Genomic DNA, 20621 nt, shown 5'->3' on the forward strand with positions numbered 1-20621 from the left:
TAGCTTCTTCATAACTTAAGGCTTGTTGCAAGTTGGATTGAGCCTCAGTTTCCATGTTGTGAAGATTATCAGAATATCCTTCATCAGATATATTTGTTGTTTAATGAATTACACATCCTTGATGTATTGATCAACTCTGACTTTAACATTGCCAAAAGTATTAAGATTCCAAACTTTGAAAGTTGTCATAAGAGCTTTGAGCTTTTCAGACAATGTGAATATAGGAAAGTCTAGGACAAGATTAAACCAAATCTCAGCCACAAATCTAATCATATCCATAAAACAAAATGGTAACAATTAATATCAACTTCAGGTTGTATATTATTAAGACAATATGTCTCTTGAGATTACAAATTCAATCACTTACAAATTCAATCACAATCTAGTATAAATTTTTCATTCCAAGTAAAAAAGAGGCCAGTTATAGTCAATCCCCATTATGGACAAAACCATAGCTGCACATTCTTGGAAAAAGACTCGTAGCAAACGCGCAGCGATGTATAAAGAATAATAGGAAAAGCAAACAAAGGCGAAGGCTGGCATAACACAAAGTGGAAAAATGGAATAAAAGACCCAACCAGGGAGGAAATCATAGACCAAAACAACACCAGACATAGTAGAAAACAAACCCATGACCAAAGCAGAGGCATAAAGGAACAAGTATCCTATTGTCATCCTTGTTATCCTCGAATACACATAACCTCCTGTTAACCTCCAAGTTGAAGGGAGAATAACTGAGGTGAATAAAAGTACCGATGATGCACAAAAACTCACTCCAACTCCAATTGATAGAATGAATATCATGTACCATATGTCATCACAAAATAATATTGACTTTGGACCGACAGGATTAGTACGAATTGTGAGCGCTCCAGTGATCCCTAATGTGATAATAAGTGTTGCAACTACTATAAAAGTATTTGATATTCCATTCACTTCTTCTACAGCTTTTTCAGACGATCGTTTGTGTTTTTCATAAAACAATTCTATTGGGGTCATACCATCATGATTTTTCATGTTTTTGAATGTAGGAGGAGTTATCTTCTCCACTTCCTGCAAGCAGTTAAAAATTATTAGACTAAAACAAATTATATATGTTTCTAAACAGTTAGTCTAACAGAAATAAATTTTAATATAATGTTGCAAGTGTCATACTCGTATCTGTTTTGGAGGAGACTTCCCTTCCCTAAAAACCTTATGGATTAGAGCATAAGCTTTGTCTTTAAATTTTAATGCTAATTTTCAGGTAAGTCTCGCCATTTTAAAAATATAATGGAGCCAAACATGCGAGACATGCATGAATTTCACTCGTAAGAAATTGATGTTGCTGATGTCAGAAATACAGAAATAAGTACCTTAAACCATAACTCTTCACTGCAAATAAGAGCTTGATGTGTAGGGGATCCAAATCTTTCTTCAACTGCGAACTTTCCAGCCAAGTGAAGAATATTGTTTCCCTCGAGATCAATATGTTGCACTAAAACATTCTTGTATGAACCCTTTGTGAATATTAAACGATATACACTTCCTTTCCTATATAAGATAGCAATGTGAAGTATGCTTTGCCCTTTTGAATTGACTTCCATGAATAGATTCGGATTGTAGTTGAAGATAAAATCTAAAATTATAATGTTTCCTGATTTTGCTGCCTCAAACATTGCTTTTGAAGTTTTTCTAGATTGCACAAGTTGGTCTTCTTCTTCTTCTTCTTCTATTCTCTCAAACAACGATCTTAAAAAATCTTTATAACCACTAGCATGCTTTTGAAAGGCTGTATTGATTGTAAATATTTAAATGAGTTAGTAATTTCAATAATACATATAATATTCATTAAATTATTTTTGTGATTAAGGGGAAAGAACTAACATGATTTAGCAAGCAATTGTAAGGCAGTTATCCCATCTTCATTTTCTATACAAGCGAGTCCTGGTTTTTTTTCCAATAAACTCTTTGACGCAGCTGTTATGACAAAAAAAAAAATAATAATAAATAATTTATCTCAACAAGCCCGACATGATAAAAAAAAAACTTGAAAATAAAATATACAAAATATTGAGAAAGATTTACACTGTAAAAATAATTAATTTGAAAAGTTCTTTTTTTTTTTTTTTACAAGAAATTTGATAAGCTCATGATAGTTAAATTTAGAATTTACTTGTAAATCAATTCCTCTTTAGTTAAAGCAAGATGAATTTATTTAAAATTGAATCTGCTCTTAAATTTAATGTTTCAAATTATTATGTTAAAACAAGGAGACAAACGTGAAAATTTTGAAATTGTGACAAGTATATATGTTTGATCTAGTATAAGCTATGAACCACGGACACTGTTCATGTATCGGTGTCATGGCTGTGTCCATGTTTCATAGAGCATATGTGTTTGTTTTTTTCAATGCAAATGTGCGTAAAAGTTGATATCGTAGACAAGTATATATATTTGTACTCTGCTTACTGTAAATGTTGTTGGTAAGGGTCAAGAAAAATAGATTGACAATATCTTGAAATGGTAGTAAATTAATGTTGTTGAATTGTTGAATCCTTTGAAACAAAAACTCCACCATATGAAGTTGCCCGGCTGAGGATGCCAATTGAATTGGCAACTTTTCTTCATGACCTTTAATCCATACCAATTCTGGATTCTTTTCACATAAAATTCTTGCAATTTTCACGTTTCCTGAAATAGCAGCTAAACAAAAGACAGTATTTCCATCAACTCTACGAATTTCCATATCTTTTTTGTTTGTACGTTTAACCAACTTTTCAACAAATTTGATTTTTTCCATCCTCACTGCAATATGAAGAGCTGTATCTCCATCCATAGTCAAGGGAGTAGATATCCAGTTAGGATGAGTTTTATCATAGGATGAAGCCTTATTCCAATCCCCTTTTGCTGCTGCCATACAAATAATCTTTTTATATGTTCCTGTATTTCATTCATGTGAACGCACTTATAGCATAACATTTGACATATATGAATGCACTTAGATAACGCACTTTATTACATATAAATGGAATAAAATAGTTTATATTAAGGGTAAAATAAAAATGGAAAAAAGTCACACCAAAGGTTTATATCTATTTATATAGCGTAGATAATGTTCGTAAGCTATATTGACTAATCTGTTTAAAATAAATTAAACACTTGTTTGATTTGATATATACAATGAAACATAATTTAAGAAAATAACATACCGTCAGATGCTCGTGAAAAACGTTCTTGAGATTCACTATGCCTTGCTTCTAATTCCACAACAACATCATTCAGTTGTCTCGCTGCACAGTTTAACAAAGATGTTGTGAATAATATGTTGATTATAAAATGCCTAATATGTTGATTATTAAATCAATAGAATCTAACAAGTTGTGAATAAACAAATCAAACCTATTCTACCCAAAAAAAAAAAAAAAAAACTAATCATACCTATATTAGTTTAATTTTATAAACAAACGTAAGTGGTTTCCCTTTTTATATAAAAAAAAGGCCAACCATTTTCATCATGAATAAAATGTAGGACGAACATTAATTAATTTAAACCAATCATATGAGCTCAAAAGATATAAGATTTTCATTACATTGAATAATAAAGAATTTGAAATGTTGTTATTGAAAATCATACCCTCAGGCATGCACACTTCCCGTGCAAATGGTGAGGTAATAGCAGTAATTGAATTGGAGTCGGACATAGTTAAAACATATTAGAAATTACTACTGGTGATGGGAAGATGATTATTACCTATATAGAAAGAGTTCAATTGAACGATGACCCATTAAGATACGTACTGATTTGAGTTCCTTATCATTTACAAGTTGAATATTTTTTACTTGGATGCTACATTAATTGCTAAGGACATGAAATTTTGATCAAGTGCCCAACCAAGTATAGCATATTTTATTTTACTTTACCTTGCCAACTAAGTATAGCACTATACAAAGTCCGGAATTTAGCTATATATGTTTTGCATTTCCACGCAAGTTATATACTTTTCTTTATTTGTGACGCTGAAGAGGGGAAAATGACATGGCGCCAGTAAATATTTTTACGTCACTTTGATATGTAATGGAACTTATGCATCCACAAATCATAATTTCTATAAATGATAGGGTTAATTAAGTTTTTAGTCTCTATAAATATTCACAGTTTTGTATTTAGACCTTACAAAATAAAATCACACTTTTTAGTCCCTATAAAAATTTTCATCAGCATTTTTGTCCCTGTCAAAAATTTCCATCAACATTTTTGGTCCCTAAAATGCTTAAGGAAAATGTCACAGGGACTAAAAATTGTGATTTTATTTTGTAGGGACTAAAAACAAAACCATAAATATTTATAGGGACTAAAAACTTAATTAACCCTAAATGATATAAGCAACAAACTAGGATTCATATACAAAGATGTTCACAATAACCCTGAAGAATATACATTGCAATGCCAACTCTAAAACAAGTTTACATGAGAGGGATACTTGTGAAGCAGACCTCAAGCAGTTGAAACTATGTAATGTAGCGTCAGGTTTCATTCAGATGCAGCTTCAAGCAAAGTCTGGACTCAGGATCTATGTCGATGTTGACTATCTCGCATCTCAAGCCAATTTCACCATGAACTACAAATCAGCAAGTTTGAAGGACACGTCATCACCGTGAATCTCTTAAATGAGCCATGACAAGGACAATATATCTGCTTAAATGCTTTATGCATTCAGCTCCAATAGCCTCACAGTCCAAGACTTGGTTTGACCATGATAAGAAAAGCTTGATCCATTCTTTCCTCAGCATTTTGTTTGCACATCTAAATTGCTTCTATGTATACATGCATAAACAACCTTCAGCAATTACACCGAGGATCAAAATGAAACTAATAACATCGTACTCATCTGAATCAATAAGTGAAGATCTTCTCGAGCCATTTAAATCTTCAAAACCAAGGCATCCACCATACATACATCTTTCCTAGATTCTTGTGAGAGACTGCTTCAGCAATTAGCCTGCGTGCTTGACCTTCTACAGCTAGAGGTAATGACGGTGCAGCTCCAACACCAACAACCACTCCTTGTAACCTTGCCTCAATATTACTAATAGCTCGCTGATAAATAAATTCCATAAAATTTATTAAAACAATAATTTTAATTGCACTAGTCTTTCGCAAACTATATAACCAAGGATATAGGTCGTCTACTTAAATGAATATAAGATAAACCACAAACACTGACGCTTTTTTTTTTAAATTGTTGTAATTTAAACTATTCCTAATGAAATAATTATGATCCATCTCATTCAGTGAAAAAAGCTTAGTTGACATTGTATCCCTGATAGAAAAAAAATAAAAATTCGGAAGCAGCTGATTTAGAGCCAATTCTTGTAAACAACAGCTCAATGTCAAACCTGTGCATGAGGATTCTGAACTTCTACGCCACTGGACTTGTGAGATTTTGTCCATTCCACAAGAGGATCGTGGATAAAAGTTTCAAGCACGCTCATGAGAGTCTCCCTGTGTGTCCTCAATACAGAAAGTGTGATTTCGCAAACCCTCAAGAAGATACCCTCATATCCAGTGATGCCTAAGCCATCAATCATGTTCTGTAGGTTTTATTGCAAAACCAACCAGAACCAAGAGGTTGGCATTCATACACATGAGAACAAAAAAATTAGCATCAAGTGTGATAAAGTATCATCAGCATGAAGTATATAAAAATTATATCTTAAGTGCAAGTGCATGACCTGCATTGCTTGTAGAAATAATATGTATGATATATTATGATTTATTTTCCTATTTAACTATAATTAGGAGACCACAAGTCTTTTTTTTCCTTCTCTCTTTATATAATTCAAATCATTTCAAAAATATCTATGTCTTTTCATAGGAAAAGATATATAACATAAAATATGGCAGATTTGCATATGTTTTCCAATTATGGGCCTCTCTTACCTGTGTTAGCCTGAAAGGAACAAGTTCGGGTTTCTCCAATTGCAAACCTTTGTCAAATAAGCAACTGAAATCAACGTGAACACAATCACCGCTGGTAGAATCAAAAAGAATGTTTTCACCGTGCCGGTCACCCAGTCCCACAATATGCCCAACCATGGACCAAACAGCAGTCGTGTGAGCGTAAGCAACACGTGCTCTGAACCACGCAGCAGGCTCAGAAAATGTTGTCAAGAACCATTTATGGAAAACAGGAGGAAACATTGGAAGTATTTTGTCCTTCAGCATCTCATCCCCTGCCACTTTACCTTGACATTGATCATAAATTCGCTTAATTTGAGGATTTGTTTTCTGCCGATCAAACTTCCCACAAGTAATATATATGTCTTGAAGAATTTGTCGAAGCCCACGAGTGTGGGGTACCCACTCTACCAGACCGCAGTCCTCTGTCAGAGGAATCACAGCAAATGTGCGAATATATAGCTTCCTTCTACGACTTTCAGGATATTTGGATAGCAGTCGGTTAATCATTGCTGTGAACTCCATCATACGAGCATCTTTACGGAGGTCATCCTTGGGTTTGCAGAGAAACGGGCGCTCAAGGCCATCACTGCCCAGTAGAATAATCTGATGAGATACAAAGGCATTCATCAAGAAGACGGTACATAAAGTGATACATAACAGCAGACAACAGTGGCATTCAGTTAAGTTCTACTGAAGACGGGTTCCTCAGACCTGCCCAGCATCTTAAGTTAACCAAATGGATTAAGGGAAATGTTAGCCACGTTCCCTAAGGCACAAGGTAATGAACTAAATACAGAGATATTTTCTTGGAATTTGTGCATTCAATTCTTCAAAAGTTTAAAAATCGTTTCTTTAAATACAAATTTCTATTTTTAGATAACTTAACATGTTCCCCAAGATCCATCGTTTAATATGAAAAATTAATCACCCGGTCAAGTACAGAATGGTCTGCCTTGGAGTTGGCACATGTCACATCAGTTTTATGTGAAATGCAACCCTAAGAGAATCATTTTTTCTCTGGGAAGATATGGTCATCCCTTCATGAAATTTCAAAACTTGAGAATAGACACGTGCATTTGGAGATTACCCATCCAATTATTAATGTGCATATGCAAAGAATGTTCCTAATTATAAGCAATAACAATATCGTATTTTGTTCTCATGAGTTATGATGCTTACTCGTTTTAAATTATGTAAAAAATGTTGTACCACACCATGCACATAAACAAAATTAACGGCCTACTCAAGAATCACAAAAACAACACAGGCATATTCAGGGAGAAATTCAGTAAGAACATACTTTCTTAGGCCGCTGAAGTGACGATAGAATTTCAGCCTCGTCAGCAATGCCTGATATAGTAGGAAGATCTGTGGCAGAAAATATATTAGACATAAGTGAATTACCCAGATTCCCATCATAAGCTGGCAGATTTACGGTAAGAGATTGTTGAATTGGCATTATAATTCCCAGGGGCATCATCCTCTTTAGAGCACTAAATTCAGTTGAGAGATTAATTGTCCTTGCTCTTGACTGACCAGCATGGAAGCATAACTTGATCAAATGATCGATTAGGCTAGCAAATTGAATAAACAATCTGTTCTCATCACTTCCTAGCTTGAAATCTTTACGTGCACCTTGTATAATTTCAGCTGCTGCTTCGCGCCTTGAAGGAACGATGGATTTTGAAACTGCAGCCATAATCCATAGGCCCTGTTGTGGATACAGGCGGAGAACGGATGTAATGATAAGTTTGACTAGTTTAACAATATCACCATTTTGATGGCAAATTCTTGAAACCAATTGTGGTAGCACTGTCAACCAATGGTATGTTGGTAAATCCTTCAAACAGATTCCCATAATCTTTGTTACCTACCAAAGCAAAAGACAACATGGTAATTACTATAAACGCAAAGAGCAGTGAACAAAAAGAATGTGAATGTTTCGTAAAAAAAAAAAAACTAAAGAAATGTTTATGTATTGAAAACAGAAAACAAAGAGAGAAGAAAAGTTATCCACCCACCTGATTTAGCACAGGCTGTAAATCCTTTTTTGATGAACCACTTCTTAGACACATGCTTCCGAAGTCAAACCAGAGGGTTAATAACCTTGGAAGTGCCTGAAATAGATTCTTGTGTCCCCTGTGAAGTCCTTTTGCATACAATAACAACACATCAGGAACATAAGACCACCAACGCTTCTCATTATTTAAGTTTGAAGAGCCAATAGCAACACTTGCAAAAGGAACTAGTCTAGGGCCAAGTTCAACATTCTCCTCCTGGCGTTTCCTGGCATCAACAAGCACTTCATCACAATACTTAGCCGCATAGAAGTATCCTTTCTCCCATTTAGGTTGCAGTTCCCTCACCCTGGTATAAAGACTTGTTACATCTTCCTTCTGTTTCTGCCCGGTGTAATGAGTCCACCTTGAGTACAGAAGAAGGGTCTTCGCAATGTCTTTGTTCTCGTTTGGAACTTGACTTTCAAAAACAATAGGTGGGGGATTAAGTGGTACAAGGGAAAGGCTAGTAATAGATGAAATTACAGCAGCACCTAAGACCTCAGCAGGCATGTTCAAGAGAGACTGTTGCAGCACTGATATGGCACCATCAGCCCGCCGGGTGCTCCAGAGGAGTTTTGCTTTTTCCATGTGAACATTAGGTGCGCCAGAGGCCTGGGCTTCTAAAATTGCTCTGTTGGCTGTTTCATAATGACCCGCCAAACGACATAGTTTTGAATATTGAAGCCAGCAATTGCCAACTTGAGCACCAAGACTACTTGAACCAAAAATCATTCTCCTGAAAGCTAGGAGTGGCTCCCTAGCCCAGAGTGATGATTGTGTAATTCTAAGTCGATTCTCCCAGTTGTCTACTAACTTAGAGAAAGCTGGATCATCTAAATGGAATGATTTCTTTAAGAAAGAGTCATCTCCCAAAAGAGAATGGAAGTCCTCCAATTCCCGTAGAAAGTGAAGTTTTACAACAAATGGGTAGGCCCGCGTGTAAGAATCCATTCCTGCAGCAGCTATGGAAGCAGTTAGTGACTGCTTGGTTAAATAAATTCTCTCTGCAACTGAGTAGTGGTCCCTCTTCATCATTGCTTGGAGAATCTTTGCGACATTCAAGTCAAATGAAGCATTACTTTCCGAGCTACTGCAAACTAAACTGTCATCTTCAGCTCCACTTAGGTACTCATCCATCAAATCCCACCTTCCGAGCCTCCAGGCAGCCTGCACACCTTGCATGCACCATGCTTTCTTGTACCGAGGAATCCTAGAAACTAAACCATCAACATGAGTGACCATTGCCTGAAGGTGGCACATATTTAGTAAACAGTTAAGAACATCTGAATGCCTCTGAACTGAGGTCGGTTCCATCTGCAAAGCTTGTTCGCAAGAAGTTAAAACATCAGCCCAATTCCCAGCCTTTTTGTTCATTAATAGATGATCTTGTAACCTCAAAGATTTACTTAAACATGACAGGCCAGATAGTCCATCAGGCTCATCCAAACAGCTGTATATTTCCATAAGATGTGAAACATCTTCATCCTCAAAGATGCCACTCCTCTCGGAAGCAGGGTTGAAAGCACCGGACTTTTCCCTCACATGAGACTCAAAGTACAGCAACGACCTGGCATAAGCCTGGCACCTAAGAGAAGCCTTCGCAAGAGTCACCTTCGGAATCACAGATAGAAGCTCTGAGACATACTTACATTGTACAATGAGTTGGTCTTGATCTGTCAGGGAAACTGGACTTCGATCCTTTGACTTTTGTTGCTTAGAAAAAGATGATTGAGAAAGGGAGAGAGCAACTTCTTGTTCAACATCATCCACCCACTGTCCAAGATTATCAAGAAGAGTGAACACGGATTGAATACAAACTTCACTTTGACCACCACTGAATCCATTAACTGGAGCTCCACTATTCTCTGATGCAGCCGCATCAAGAACAGATAGAATTTCCTGTGTTATGCTGTGGCGTGCCTCCTCCGTGCCATGACACACAGCATTAAGAACCAAGTAGGGAAGCAAATATATTGCTGTTTGCATATCATGGCGTGCAATTCCTAGACAAGCATTAAAGATGCTTGCACGAGATCCAGTGGCATGCACAGTCAGTTTTTTTATCCAAAAGAAAATCCATCTTCTAAATGACAGAGATGGATGGTAAATAGGGCCAGCAGATGTTGAATCGGCTACTTTTGGAAGAAAAAACCTCGATGTTAAGCATGGGGCTATTATCTCTTTCACATAATTAGAAAACCTATCCCATAATTTCTGGCCCCTATTATTCGTCTCATTACCACCATTGGTTGTCCTGATCTTAGTTGAAGCATTCTCATCCAGTGAAGCCCCACAACCAGCAAACTTTAGCAACTCCTGTATAGCCACTGCAGCAGAGTCTTGAATAACAGTATCAGGTGCAGATCTAAATGCCCGAGCTAGATGCTTGTGGATCAGCTCAAATATAAGGTCATCATCAGAGCATTGAATTTTGAAACGTTGACATGAAAACCCTTTTACCTTAGCAGGGTCAACAGCACCAAGGGATCCAAGACAATCAGCACAGACCAACTTCAACCGCTGCCCCACTGCGGTCCTTGATTCTTCTGCACATCCTCTTAATAATGATGTGATCAGAGAACTCAAAACATCCAAGTCTGAACCAGCTTCAGCAGTGATTAGATCTGTAATATCCTTCCATCTCAAGTTCAGAAGTTTGTGAAGCTCAGATGCTACCATGTACCTCACATTTATGTTCTCATGATTTAAACCATCAACCACGTCTCGTAGTTGATCCTTCAAAGCCAATGTCCCGCGAGCATCCTCAATTTCTTGGTTCACTTGCACCAAAGCAGGTATAGTGGGCAGCGGAGGGAACTCAGATATATGCTGCTTTAGGATATCCCTATTCTTTAAAACAAGTTCTTCTAAAATTTTTACCACTTTGCCCAAATGTATTGAGGTATTTTCTCTGTCTCTTTCCAAGAAGGGAAGAAGAGAAGCAAAAACTTGAGAAATTATATGCTTAATGCTAGATGGTGAAACTTTAGATAATTGCTTTATGAAAAAATGTAAGACAGACAGACCCTCCGATGGCAGTGATTCTTTATCAATAGCATGTAAGAGAAGCACCATCAGTTTTGGCACATAAGTATTGAGATGAGAACCCATCATTCTAATCAGCATCTCAATTAGGTTTAATGCTTGTTTACGAAGCAAGAGATCATTGGAATGGAGCATTTTTTTGTTTATGCTGTTAAGAAGGCCAACAAAATGATTCCTCAAAAATCCTGGAAGATCTTCTGCACCGTTTAGAACTTTAGCAATGTCTTTAATCATCTGAGGCAGTCTAGCTAATCTGTCAACAAACAGAAGAATAAGTGAAGGACATGCAAAGCTCGTGTACCCTTTGTTAGAAATATAGTATAAAAACCATTTATATCTCTTCAACTAACAGCTTGAACTATCGGGATAATTGGTTCACCATTAATGACATGGTATCAAAGCATCTATAACCAAGCTTTTTAGAGCTCGATCCTTGCTAACCTCATTCTTCCAATAAAAAGGTTGAATTTGAAGCATAGGGTTGGAGAGTCTATGTGTTGTCCGTGCTTCAAACACAAATGCCTCTCACTTGAGAGGGGCGTTAAAAACAAACAAAAAAAGCCATTCATGACACTCGTAACATTACTTTGTTTGTTGTTAGAACTTGTATAAGTATGAAACCTTCTTTTTGCTTATGATAGAAGTCAATAGGAGTATCATGAAAGAAATGAATATGTAGAACTAACTATAATTGCTAGTTAACTAGTTAATACCAATAGTGAAATAACCAGTTTCTGTTAGTCAAAGATGAGTGAATAAATACCAAGGTAATCAGAACCGGACCGGACATCAAACCGGTAAAGGCATGGGTTCAGGGTTTGAAGGTCCAACCGGGGTTGAACCGGGGTCGAACCATTTTTAATAAAATATCACATTTATATATAAAATAGGTAGCATTGGACTAAATAAAATTATTTTTGTAATATATTAACCCAAAACTGTGAATATTTATAGGGACTAAAAACTTAATTAACCCTAAAATAAATAAAGTTTTTTGTGACTTTTTTATTTGATTTCACTTGTATACGTTTACACCTATATACAGCCCAAGCCCACTTTTGTTTAGAGATGCAGCCCACTCCTATTATAACCTGTAACCCTAAAATGGTTGCTAATGAAAAATGAAAGCAAACACAGCCGCCGCAGTTTACAAGCTTCACCTGTATTATTGCATCCCTTATGGTTTGTTCTATTTTTAATTCACGGTTCAATTCTCTCTTCATCTTCTTCTTGAACCAAATCGATTGTTCAATTCTCTGTTCATCTACTTGCGGTCTTGCTTGAATTCTACTGTGAGGGTTTCTCCTGGTAACGTCTGTGTGAACAAACGCGAAACTGAGACCAAAGCCATTGTCTGTTTTTTTTTTTTTTTTTGCGCGAATAAAAGAACCAAAACGCGGTCCAACCAGTTAAACCTCCTGAACCTCCGGTTTTATGACATAACGGTTTTAAAGCCATTTCGGACCGGACATTGGTCCGGTTCACAATTGAACCGGCCGGTCCGGTCCGGTTTTAATTTCCTTGATAAATATAATAAAATAATAATGATTATAAATTGATTAATAATAATAATATAACACTAATATAGCTAAATCTGAGGCAAAAACAACATAGTTTCTGAGACAAACATATGAATTTAAAATATTAGTATCCAGATTTGATAGTAGCCAACCACAATGTGATTGACAAAGTGCACCTATGAAAAAAAGTGCAATCAGGTTTCAGAAGTATCTAGTTACCTTTTGCTTATCTCATCTGAATCGCCAGTATCTGTAAAGCATACAAGTTCATCTAGAAGATCCGGTAAAGCAGCAAGAAATAATTCCTTCTTGTCAGAACCAGCTTGTACTTGGTAAAACTGCACAGCAGAAAGTAGCGGTTGGTCATCTGTTTGATGAAGAGCAAAAGCAAGCACTTTTGGCAGCCAACTAATTGTCAGAAGCGCCATAGGGCTTTGTGGGTCCTCTCTCGCATGCACCATATGAGTGTTTACACACTTGGCCAACTCATTTAAGGTGTCAACTGCTTGACTATTATACTTCTGAGCCACCACAAGCTTTGGGAGAACAGAAGGAATCATTTTCTTGACAAGTTCTTCAGTCTCAACAGCAAAAACAGATTCTGCAAACTCCTTCACTAAGACCGGGCGGCTACCAAGTCTCTCAGAGAGATAATCATACAGTTCATTACGAATATGAGCATATTTAGAAATAATTAGTTCAAGACCTCCACTAAGATGGAAATGACAAGATTTGTTTATTAACCTTGACGCGTTCATTCTCACAGTCACATGTTTGCTATCAAGCTTATCAACCAGCAGTATAAGAGAAGATAAAAACAGTTTGCTACCTATATCAACAGAAATCATTATTTCTGCAGTACATTCCATTAAAGTCTCTAATATATGTGGATGTGGACTATCAGTGACTGTCATGCCATGTTGAACTGTATCCAAAAAACTTTGCTCCTTGCTTTTATCCGGATCTCCAGCAAATATTAAACTCAAAATACGGCCATCCATAAATGAACTAATATGACTGCAAAATGCATCTCTCAATTCCTTGCTCCTACTAGTCAATAAATATTTTACACATTTTATCCACTCAAGCCTTGTCTTGAGCAGAATATCAGGGGCACCATGTGCAAGGATGCGATGAATAACTTTCACGCAGGAAATCTGGACATCCTCTGAGGACTCATCAAAAAGAAGATTAAAAAATACAGATTGCAGCTGCATGAAACTACAGTCCGAACTAACTTCTGCATCTACTAGACACGTATCAGATCGAAGAATGACGGGAGGATGCCGCTCATTGTGATTGCGAAGAAATTTTTTATCGCATTTTGAACAGCTGAAACCTTGCAGTAAATCATCTATCGTCCAACTCGATCTTCCACTTTCCCCCTTTAGAAATAACCGGCACTCGTTCCTAGGAAGACCGGATTCAGCTCGTCTGCATCCATGAAGACATGACAATAGGCCAAGAGATATGGGAAGAAGTTTCTTTACGTCTTTATCTGTTCTTAAGTACCTGCATATTGTACGGAGAGAAGTAAACAACCAGAAGACTTGTCTCTCTATTTTATTCGCAAGAAACAACTTTCATCCACACACTTCCTTGCCAAAAACTTAAAAGAACTATTACATTACTGGGTAAAAAACAAAAAGAAACTGCTTAACAATAAAGAAAAGCCATCATAAATTTGAAACAGTGAAAACTGTTTAAAATCAAATCATTTATAGGACAGGCAACCCACTTAAAGAAAAAAGATTTTCTCATTTCAAAGTGTGTGGTTCATTAACTGAATCCAACTAGACTAGATAATATTGAAAAGCAAGCTCCATGTGCATACATGATGACTTTTTAACAGAAAATCCGTCCTAGGAAATAGACCCAACGGTTTAAAGGAAAGAAAATAACTTAAGAATATAATCTTTGAATCAGCTCCTGCAATTGAGACATTGAAATTAATACGCCTATATTCAAACTAACCAAACGACAAGTCTGACATGTTATTGAAATATGTATGCAAAAGTATCAACAAAGTTTACTTACTCCATCCTTTCAAAGACAGGAGGTGATACATCAAGACCAGACCACAAAACCATCACTGGCATAGAAATAGCTGCTTCAGTCCTGACTTCTTCAGCTTCATCACGAAGACCCAAATCTAAAACTTCAAGAACAACTTCAGTGCTCAAGCCTGGACCTAACTTCGATAATACTTGAAGAGAGAGGCATTTAATTTTCCATGGCAATTGATTATCAATGGCGATGAGCGTATGAGTCCAGGGAAGTTTAAGCACAAAAAGCATAAGGTCTACATGGTAATTCTCATTCTGTAATGGGTTGTTCTCCTTGAAAGAGGCACCTGATTGAGAGAAGTCATTAGTAAAGGATATATCGAGAGAAATCAGTGAAATCCCTATATTTGGTTGCTTACTAACAACCCCCCCCCCCCCCCCCCAGAAGAACCAACACCCTTGCTTAATGTGCACAAGAGGACAGTACCGTAAATCTAGAATGCTACTAGCAACAAGATATTAAAGAACCCTTAAAAAAGAGCCATGACCGGAAATGGTAGACTTGGCTCTACAATAATATATTTAACAAGACTCTCAATATTACTCTCATGCCTTCAATGCCGTTTTTTATATCTAGAAACATTTCAACACAAAACAAAGCATTGAGAGATATCAAACACGTCATCATGATTCATGTCCAAAGTCTACCAAAATCCAAAGAATCCATTGAGAGAATAATAATCCTTATAATCTACTTGCCATCAAAGAAAATCAGACACAAAGTAATGTAATCACCTAGAAAGAAGTATGATGTTTTCCTGCTAAGGAATAAAGGAAAAAGTAGATGTTAATTCACAGAATCAGTTAAGAGGTAAGGTCCAAAACTTACTTCGCAAAAGCAATACGCTGTGAATTCCTTCTAGGTAGGTGGAAATATCTACAATAATCAAACTTCCTTGTTTCGCCTATAAAGACATAGAACTTAGTTTGTTGGAAAATAAACAAATTATATAATAGGACTTTGCAACCGTTCCTACCTGCTCAGCTATCCAAGAAAGCCATACAAGCATCTGCTGAAAGATTCTGATAGACAGATCACTCTCTGGATACATAGAGAAGGCAATGCATAGATTGCTAAGTGCAGATAAAGCAATATCTGGCCTCAAAGAACAAGGTCCAGCAGCGGGAGCATTTAACGATTGAACAAACGTTAGAAGAGATTTATTCATATGGTTAGCATAATCTTCTACTCTTTGGCAAGTAACTATACAACTATATTTGCATTCCACCTCAATACTGGCATCTGCAACATTAATTTCTTCATTTAGTTTTTGGCGTTTGATCTTAAAATTATCCATATCCTGAATGGACCTCTTTTGGCCATGCTTCATGCTTTCAATTGACTTGTTTTCATTTGATAAAAGGGCTACATTCTTAGTGTTTCCTTGGATTCCCACAAAAAGATGTGCACCAAGAGTAGATACAGCTACTTGAAAGCACTCAATCAAAGGTAAACATGGTTCCGGATGACAGAGTGTAGATATGAGATGCTCTGGCTTCCATACATGAGGGGGGCAAACTTTAGCAATTCTAACATAAGCACTGCATAGTGCAACCTGAAAAGAATAATTTTAAGTCATCTTGATCAATTCCCTTCAAATCTATAAACTTGTAGAAACTGGAATAAAACTTTTATGAATAGCTCTCTAGTTAACAAAGCTGCTCTAACAAAAAAATAAGTAAGTATCAATGCTAACCTTAAGTTCCTGGCTTTTGGTTCTCCTCAGTGATCCAAAGAATACACCGACTAAATCAGTAGCTGTTAATTTGACGATATCTTCTGGACAGCTAGAGTAGAGTGTATTGAGGCAAACACCCAACGATGAATCATAAGCCATGTTTCTGCAGGTGAGCTCCATCTTAATCTTAATGTTTGTACATTGTAAAAGACTTCGAAAAAATAATATTTACTTTGTTTTTTATACATTTTTTTTTTCTTCAAAACATCATATTGTAATAAAAGTAACAATTTAATCAAAAAGGAAGCATAATTTCATAAGAAAATCATTGAGCAGGGGCCTAGCCATAGTGTACTGTTAAAAGACCATTCATATGAGAAGAAAAGGCAAACATATCCAAACCTGAAAGAAGGAAGCCCCTCCTTATCCAAATTCAAGATAGTAACTATTGAGCGGATTAAATTCTGATAAGGAATTAGTTCATAGCTTGTCACCGTCGCAATGATGTGCACAAAGCCAAAGCATGCCTTGCAGAAAAACATAAATTGTCAGACAATTGGCATCATTTCCGATAAAATATAAGTAAAATAAGGTGGAAAAACATGAATTTCAAATTTTCATCAACCATCACCCACCATATGCAGATCAGAATCCCCATAGCATAAAAGAGAACACGCGGAAGAGACAAACGAAGCATGGATCAATCCTTCAACACAGAGTGTTCCTTCAGTTAGACATTTACTGAGAAGCTTCAAAATCCAAGTTGCAAAAGGTTGCAACCTGCTTTTGCCAGTCAGGTCAATCAACAAACCACAACCATCAACTGGTTTATTAGCGGGTGGAAGATCTTCAACTCCAGAGAAGGTCTTGGAGAAACACTTAACCATCACCCTAGAGGATCCGTCTGATAGAGAAGCCACGTGTAAAATATCTATCAATGTGAAAACAAAACAAAAACAGTTACTAACAGAAACACCAGTATCCTAAATTAGTCACTATAAATAAGGGCCCCGTTTGGATAAACAGCTTATATAGATGCTTATAGCATTAGAGCTTATAACATTAGAGCTTACATCATAAGTTCTTATATTTGATAAGCTATTTATGTTTGGATATGCACACTAAAAAGTACTTACATAAATTGAAGTATTTGGATGTGACATTACATAAGCAATTATCGAAATTTTAAATATTTTTAATTTAACAAAAAAAATCAAAGAATCGAACCACAATTATCAAGATTTTTTTTGATAAAATTAATCAAGATGTAAAAAAAATATTATAATATATTAATTATAATTATATATATATATATATATATATATATATATATATTCTAATCAATCTTCGTCCTTAAAAAAATATCAAAGTTACCTAATTGTGTGTCGTAACAAAAAAATAAAAAAAATCTTAGTTACATGTGTTACTTTAGTAAGATAAATATATAGCAATTTTGTTACTCATGCACACCAAAGATAACTAACATTATAATTAAAATATATGTTTTTTTCTAAAAACAAAAAAATAAAATAAAATATATGTTGTGGATCCAGAGAGAATCGAAGGAGGTTACATAAATTCATAAACTCCTTGTTAAGCTGGAGGGTAAGCTGAAAATTTAGGCTTATTAAAATATGGCATAAGCACCTTATGAAACTATGATAAGCTATTTTTAATTATTTACCCAAAACCTTTAAGAAGGCTTATGGCAGTAAATAAGCCCGCATAAGCTCAAAATAAGCCAATCCAAACGGGGCCAAGGTCTATTTGGATAAAAACAAAATTAATTAAGCGCTTATAGCACAATTACTTATCATATAAATGCATGAATAAGTTATTTCTACAAGAAAAGATAAAATAAAATTGTATTTGTATAAGTTATAAGCTGAAATAATATGAAAACAATTTATAGACATGTGGTAAGTTGTTTTGCATAAGTTGGGAATAAACCCTAAAATGCTTAAAACAAGTTAGTTAATCTGATTTGATTTGATTTGATTGGAATGAGTAGTTAGTACGTAATACCTTGAATGAGGAACATGCAATCAACGAAGAAATGTCGATAAAAATCACGATCAGCGGATCGAAGTGAGGATAAAAGTGAACCGATAGTTTCAAAGAAGATACCATGACGAGAGCTAAAAAGAGGATCGGCGAGAAAAGGGAGCAAAGGAGCAATGACAGGTAAAACCCCAGTGGCTTTGCCGTGATAGAAGACACCGGGATTATTTTTGGCCGTGTAAGAGATGAGTCTGACTGCAGCACCGACTTCTTTCTCTAATCCGGCGGAAGAAGGGAGGAAGTAAGTGTGGAGAAGATTGAGGATGATGCGACGGAAGCGGATATTCAAAACTTCGTCATCGGAATAGTTGTTAGAAGTTGGAGAAGATGATGCTGTTATGCCTTCTCGAATTTGCTCTACTAAGTTAGCGAAGGTTGCCCTTGTCATCTTCTTCTCTGTGAACATTAACTGCTCGCTTTTCTTCTCATTTCATCTTCCCTCCCAAATGTACTCCTTCAATTCAATTTCATTTCTTATTTTACTAGTATTTTCCCTTGTGTGTCGTTGTTTTCTTATGACCATTTTTGACCCATTTTGACCAAGAGGCTGGACATGGGCCTTGGAACGAGATTGTCACTTGGGATTTTAACAAGACCTTACTACATACATACATACATACATACATTCGAAAGATTTTGTTTGGTATAGCTTCCTTGAATTTTTATTTATTTCATCCAATAATGTTGTTTGAATTAGATTCGTTCCTTCAAAAAAAATTACGGGTGGTTCCTTTATTTATTTATCAACACATATATTGCATCAATACAAAGTAAATAAAATCAATATATAATAATCATTCGGAAGAGTTTGAGTTTGATTCCTATATAGAACAGTTATTGGTTAAACTATACTTATCTTACGGTTAATCTTTGGATTATCAGAGTCTCTTTCCTTAAGAATCACTCAGAGGATTATTAACACACGTAAAAAAACGATGTATAATATACTAAAAATTAACAATATAAAATAACAAGAGTTGATTATAATTGGAACATTCTTGTAAAAAAAATTGTGTTTGGAACATATGAAATACAAATAAAAATAATAGTATATTTTTTTGGTAGTGAAAATAATAATATATTAAACTAGTAAGAATTGTTAAGAAAATAAAAATCAACAAAAATAAATGTACAATAATTTCTTTTGAGGGGAAATGTACAATAATTTAAATAAAAAAGTGTTTGTGTGTGATATAATAAGATAAGAACTTGTCAAAATAAGAATAAGATGATGCATTGCGCCTTTCTTTTACAAATAAAAAAAGTCTTTAATGTACTTTTACTTTAAAGTGTTCCTATTGTCTTCTTAGATCTTCCAAGTTTAATTCATTACACAAGTAACTAGGGGATAAGTCTCATTATGTTTGTAAGTACTTGATAGAACACCATAAATAAGGCAGGACAATACAATATAAAATTTATTATATTGAAAAAAAAATTCCTATGCAAATTTTGGTCGACAAACAAGTATGTTGGTATTTTAGACAATTTATATACAAGATAAAAGTTGTGTTGTGGTTTATTGAACAATAAATTTTTTAGTTTTTGTCATTTCCCTGAGTTTGTTCTCTAATGTTTTACTACAATTTAACACAACTAGACCCTGACCTGTGTGATGCACGGGTTTGTTTCGATTTTCATATATAAGCATCAGGTTGACTATATTATTAGTTGTCGACATGTTTAAATATATTATGTATAACATTTCAATAAAGACTACAATGAATAAAATGCACCGAAGTTGGAACTCGTCACAAAATCTAAATAATGAGCAAAATTTAAACAATGAAGGTTACTGTATAAAGTTAGTATGAGAAACATATCAAGAGATTCAACCATATAAGCCTATAAGGTCACCTACATTTTCATTTTTCAAGACATATGTCGTAGGAAAAAGGGGAAAGAAATGGTTGAAAACCGCAAACCTTTGAGTTTAGATTGCAAAGAAGAAAGGAGAAAAAAGGGTTCAAAACTGTTTGGAAAAAAAAAAAAATTGGTTTTTTGAAAAGGGAGTTTAATATTGGATATCACGTGGTGGAAGCCAAATGTTATCTTAAAAATAGCAAGTGGCTTGGTGGTTAAAATGCTTTAAAGTAACCAACATGGCATGGGTTCAAATCTTTGGAGGGATTTTTTTCATAAATATTTTTCAGAATCATAAAAAAGGGTGGGATTAGGGTTAATTAGCATTTACCCTCACTTATGAGATGCTTGAATTTCTACCCACTCCCTTAATAATTAAATAT

The 20621-nt window shown here is 35.3% G+C and overlaps 2 protein-coding genes across 5 annotated transcripts; both read right to left on the bottom strand.

The window, feature by feature from the left end:
• Positions 1-286: 286 nt before the first annotated feature.
• On the bottom strand, positions 287-4610 carry LOC11423865 (uncharacterized). Of its 3 annotated transcripts, none has more exons than XM_024772472.2 (6): positions 3617-3706; positions 3192-3272; positions 2452-2892; positions 1867-1959; positions 1356-1771; positions 287-1053 (listed from the first exon to the last, which is right to left on the bottom strand). In XM_024772472.2, the coding sequence occupies exons 1-6, from the start codon at positions 3681-3683 to the stop codon at positions 397-399; spliced, it is 1755 nt and encodes a 584-aa protein (XP_024628240.1). In that variant the 5' UTR covers positions 3684-3706; the 3' UTR covers positions 287-396. The 3 variants fall into 3 exon arrangements, with proteins under 3 accessions (XP_024628240.1, XP_003592674.2, XP_039685989.1); XM_003592626.4 differs by having other exon boundaries at positions 291-1053; positions 2452-2922; XM_039830055.1 differs by lacking the exon at positions 3617-3706 and adding an exon at positions 4477-4610 and having other exon boundaries at positions 292-1053; positions 2452-2922.
• Positions 4396-18927, bottom strand: LOC11440718 (serine/threonine-protein kinase ATR). 2 transcript variants are annotated; one of them, XM_003592627.4, is made up of 13 exons: positions 18340-18919; positions 16950-17245; positions 16717-16841; positions 16333-16477; positions 15613-16191; positions 15465-15540; positions 14607-14922; positions 12789-14081; positions 7966-11302; positions 7245-7814; positions 5924-6547; positions 5380-5574; positions 4396-5080 (listed from the first exon to the last, which is right to left on the bottom strand). In XM_003592627.4, the coding sequence occupies exons 1-13, from the start codon at positions 18779-18781 to the stop codon at positions 4913-4915; spliced, it is 8166 nt and encodes a 2721-aa protein (XP_003592675.3). In that variant the 5' UTR covers positions 18782-18919; the 3' UTR covers positions 4396-4912. The 2 variants fall into 2 exon arrangements, with proteins under 2 accessions (XP_003592675.3, XP_024628250.1); XM_024772482.2 differs by lacking the exons at positions 4396-5080; positions 5380-5574 and having other exon boundaries at positions 6391-6530; positions 18340-18927.
• Positions 18928-20621: the final 1694 nt, after the last annotated feature.

The sequence above is a fragment of the Medicago truncatula genome, chromosome 1 (genome assembly GCF_003473485.1).
Source record: "Medicago truncatula cultivar Jemalong A17 chromosome 1, MtrunA17r5.0-ANR, whole genome shotgun sequence".
Taxonomy (NCBI): domain Eukaryota; kingdom Viridiplantae; phylum Streptophyta; class Magnoliopsida; order Fabales; family Fabaceae; genus Medicago; species Medicago truncatula.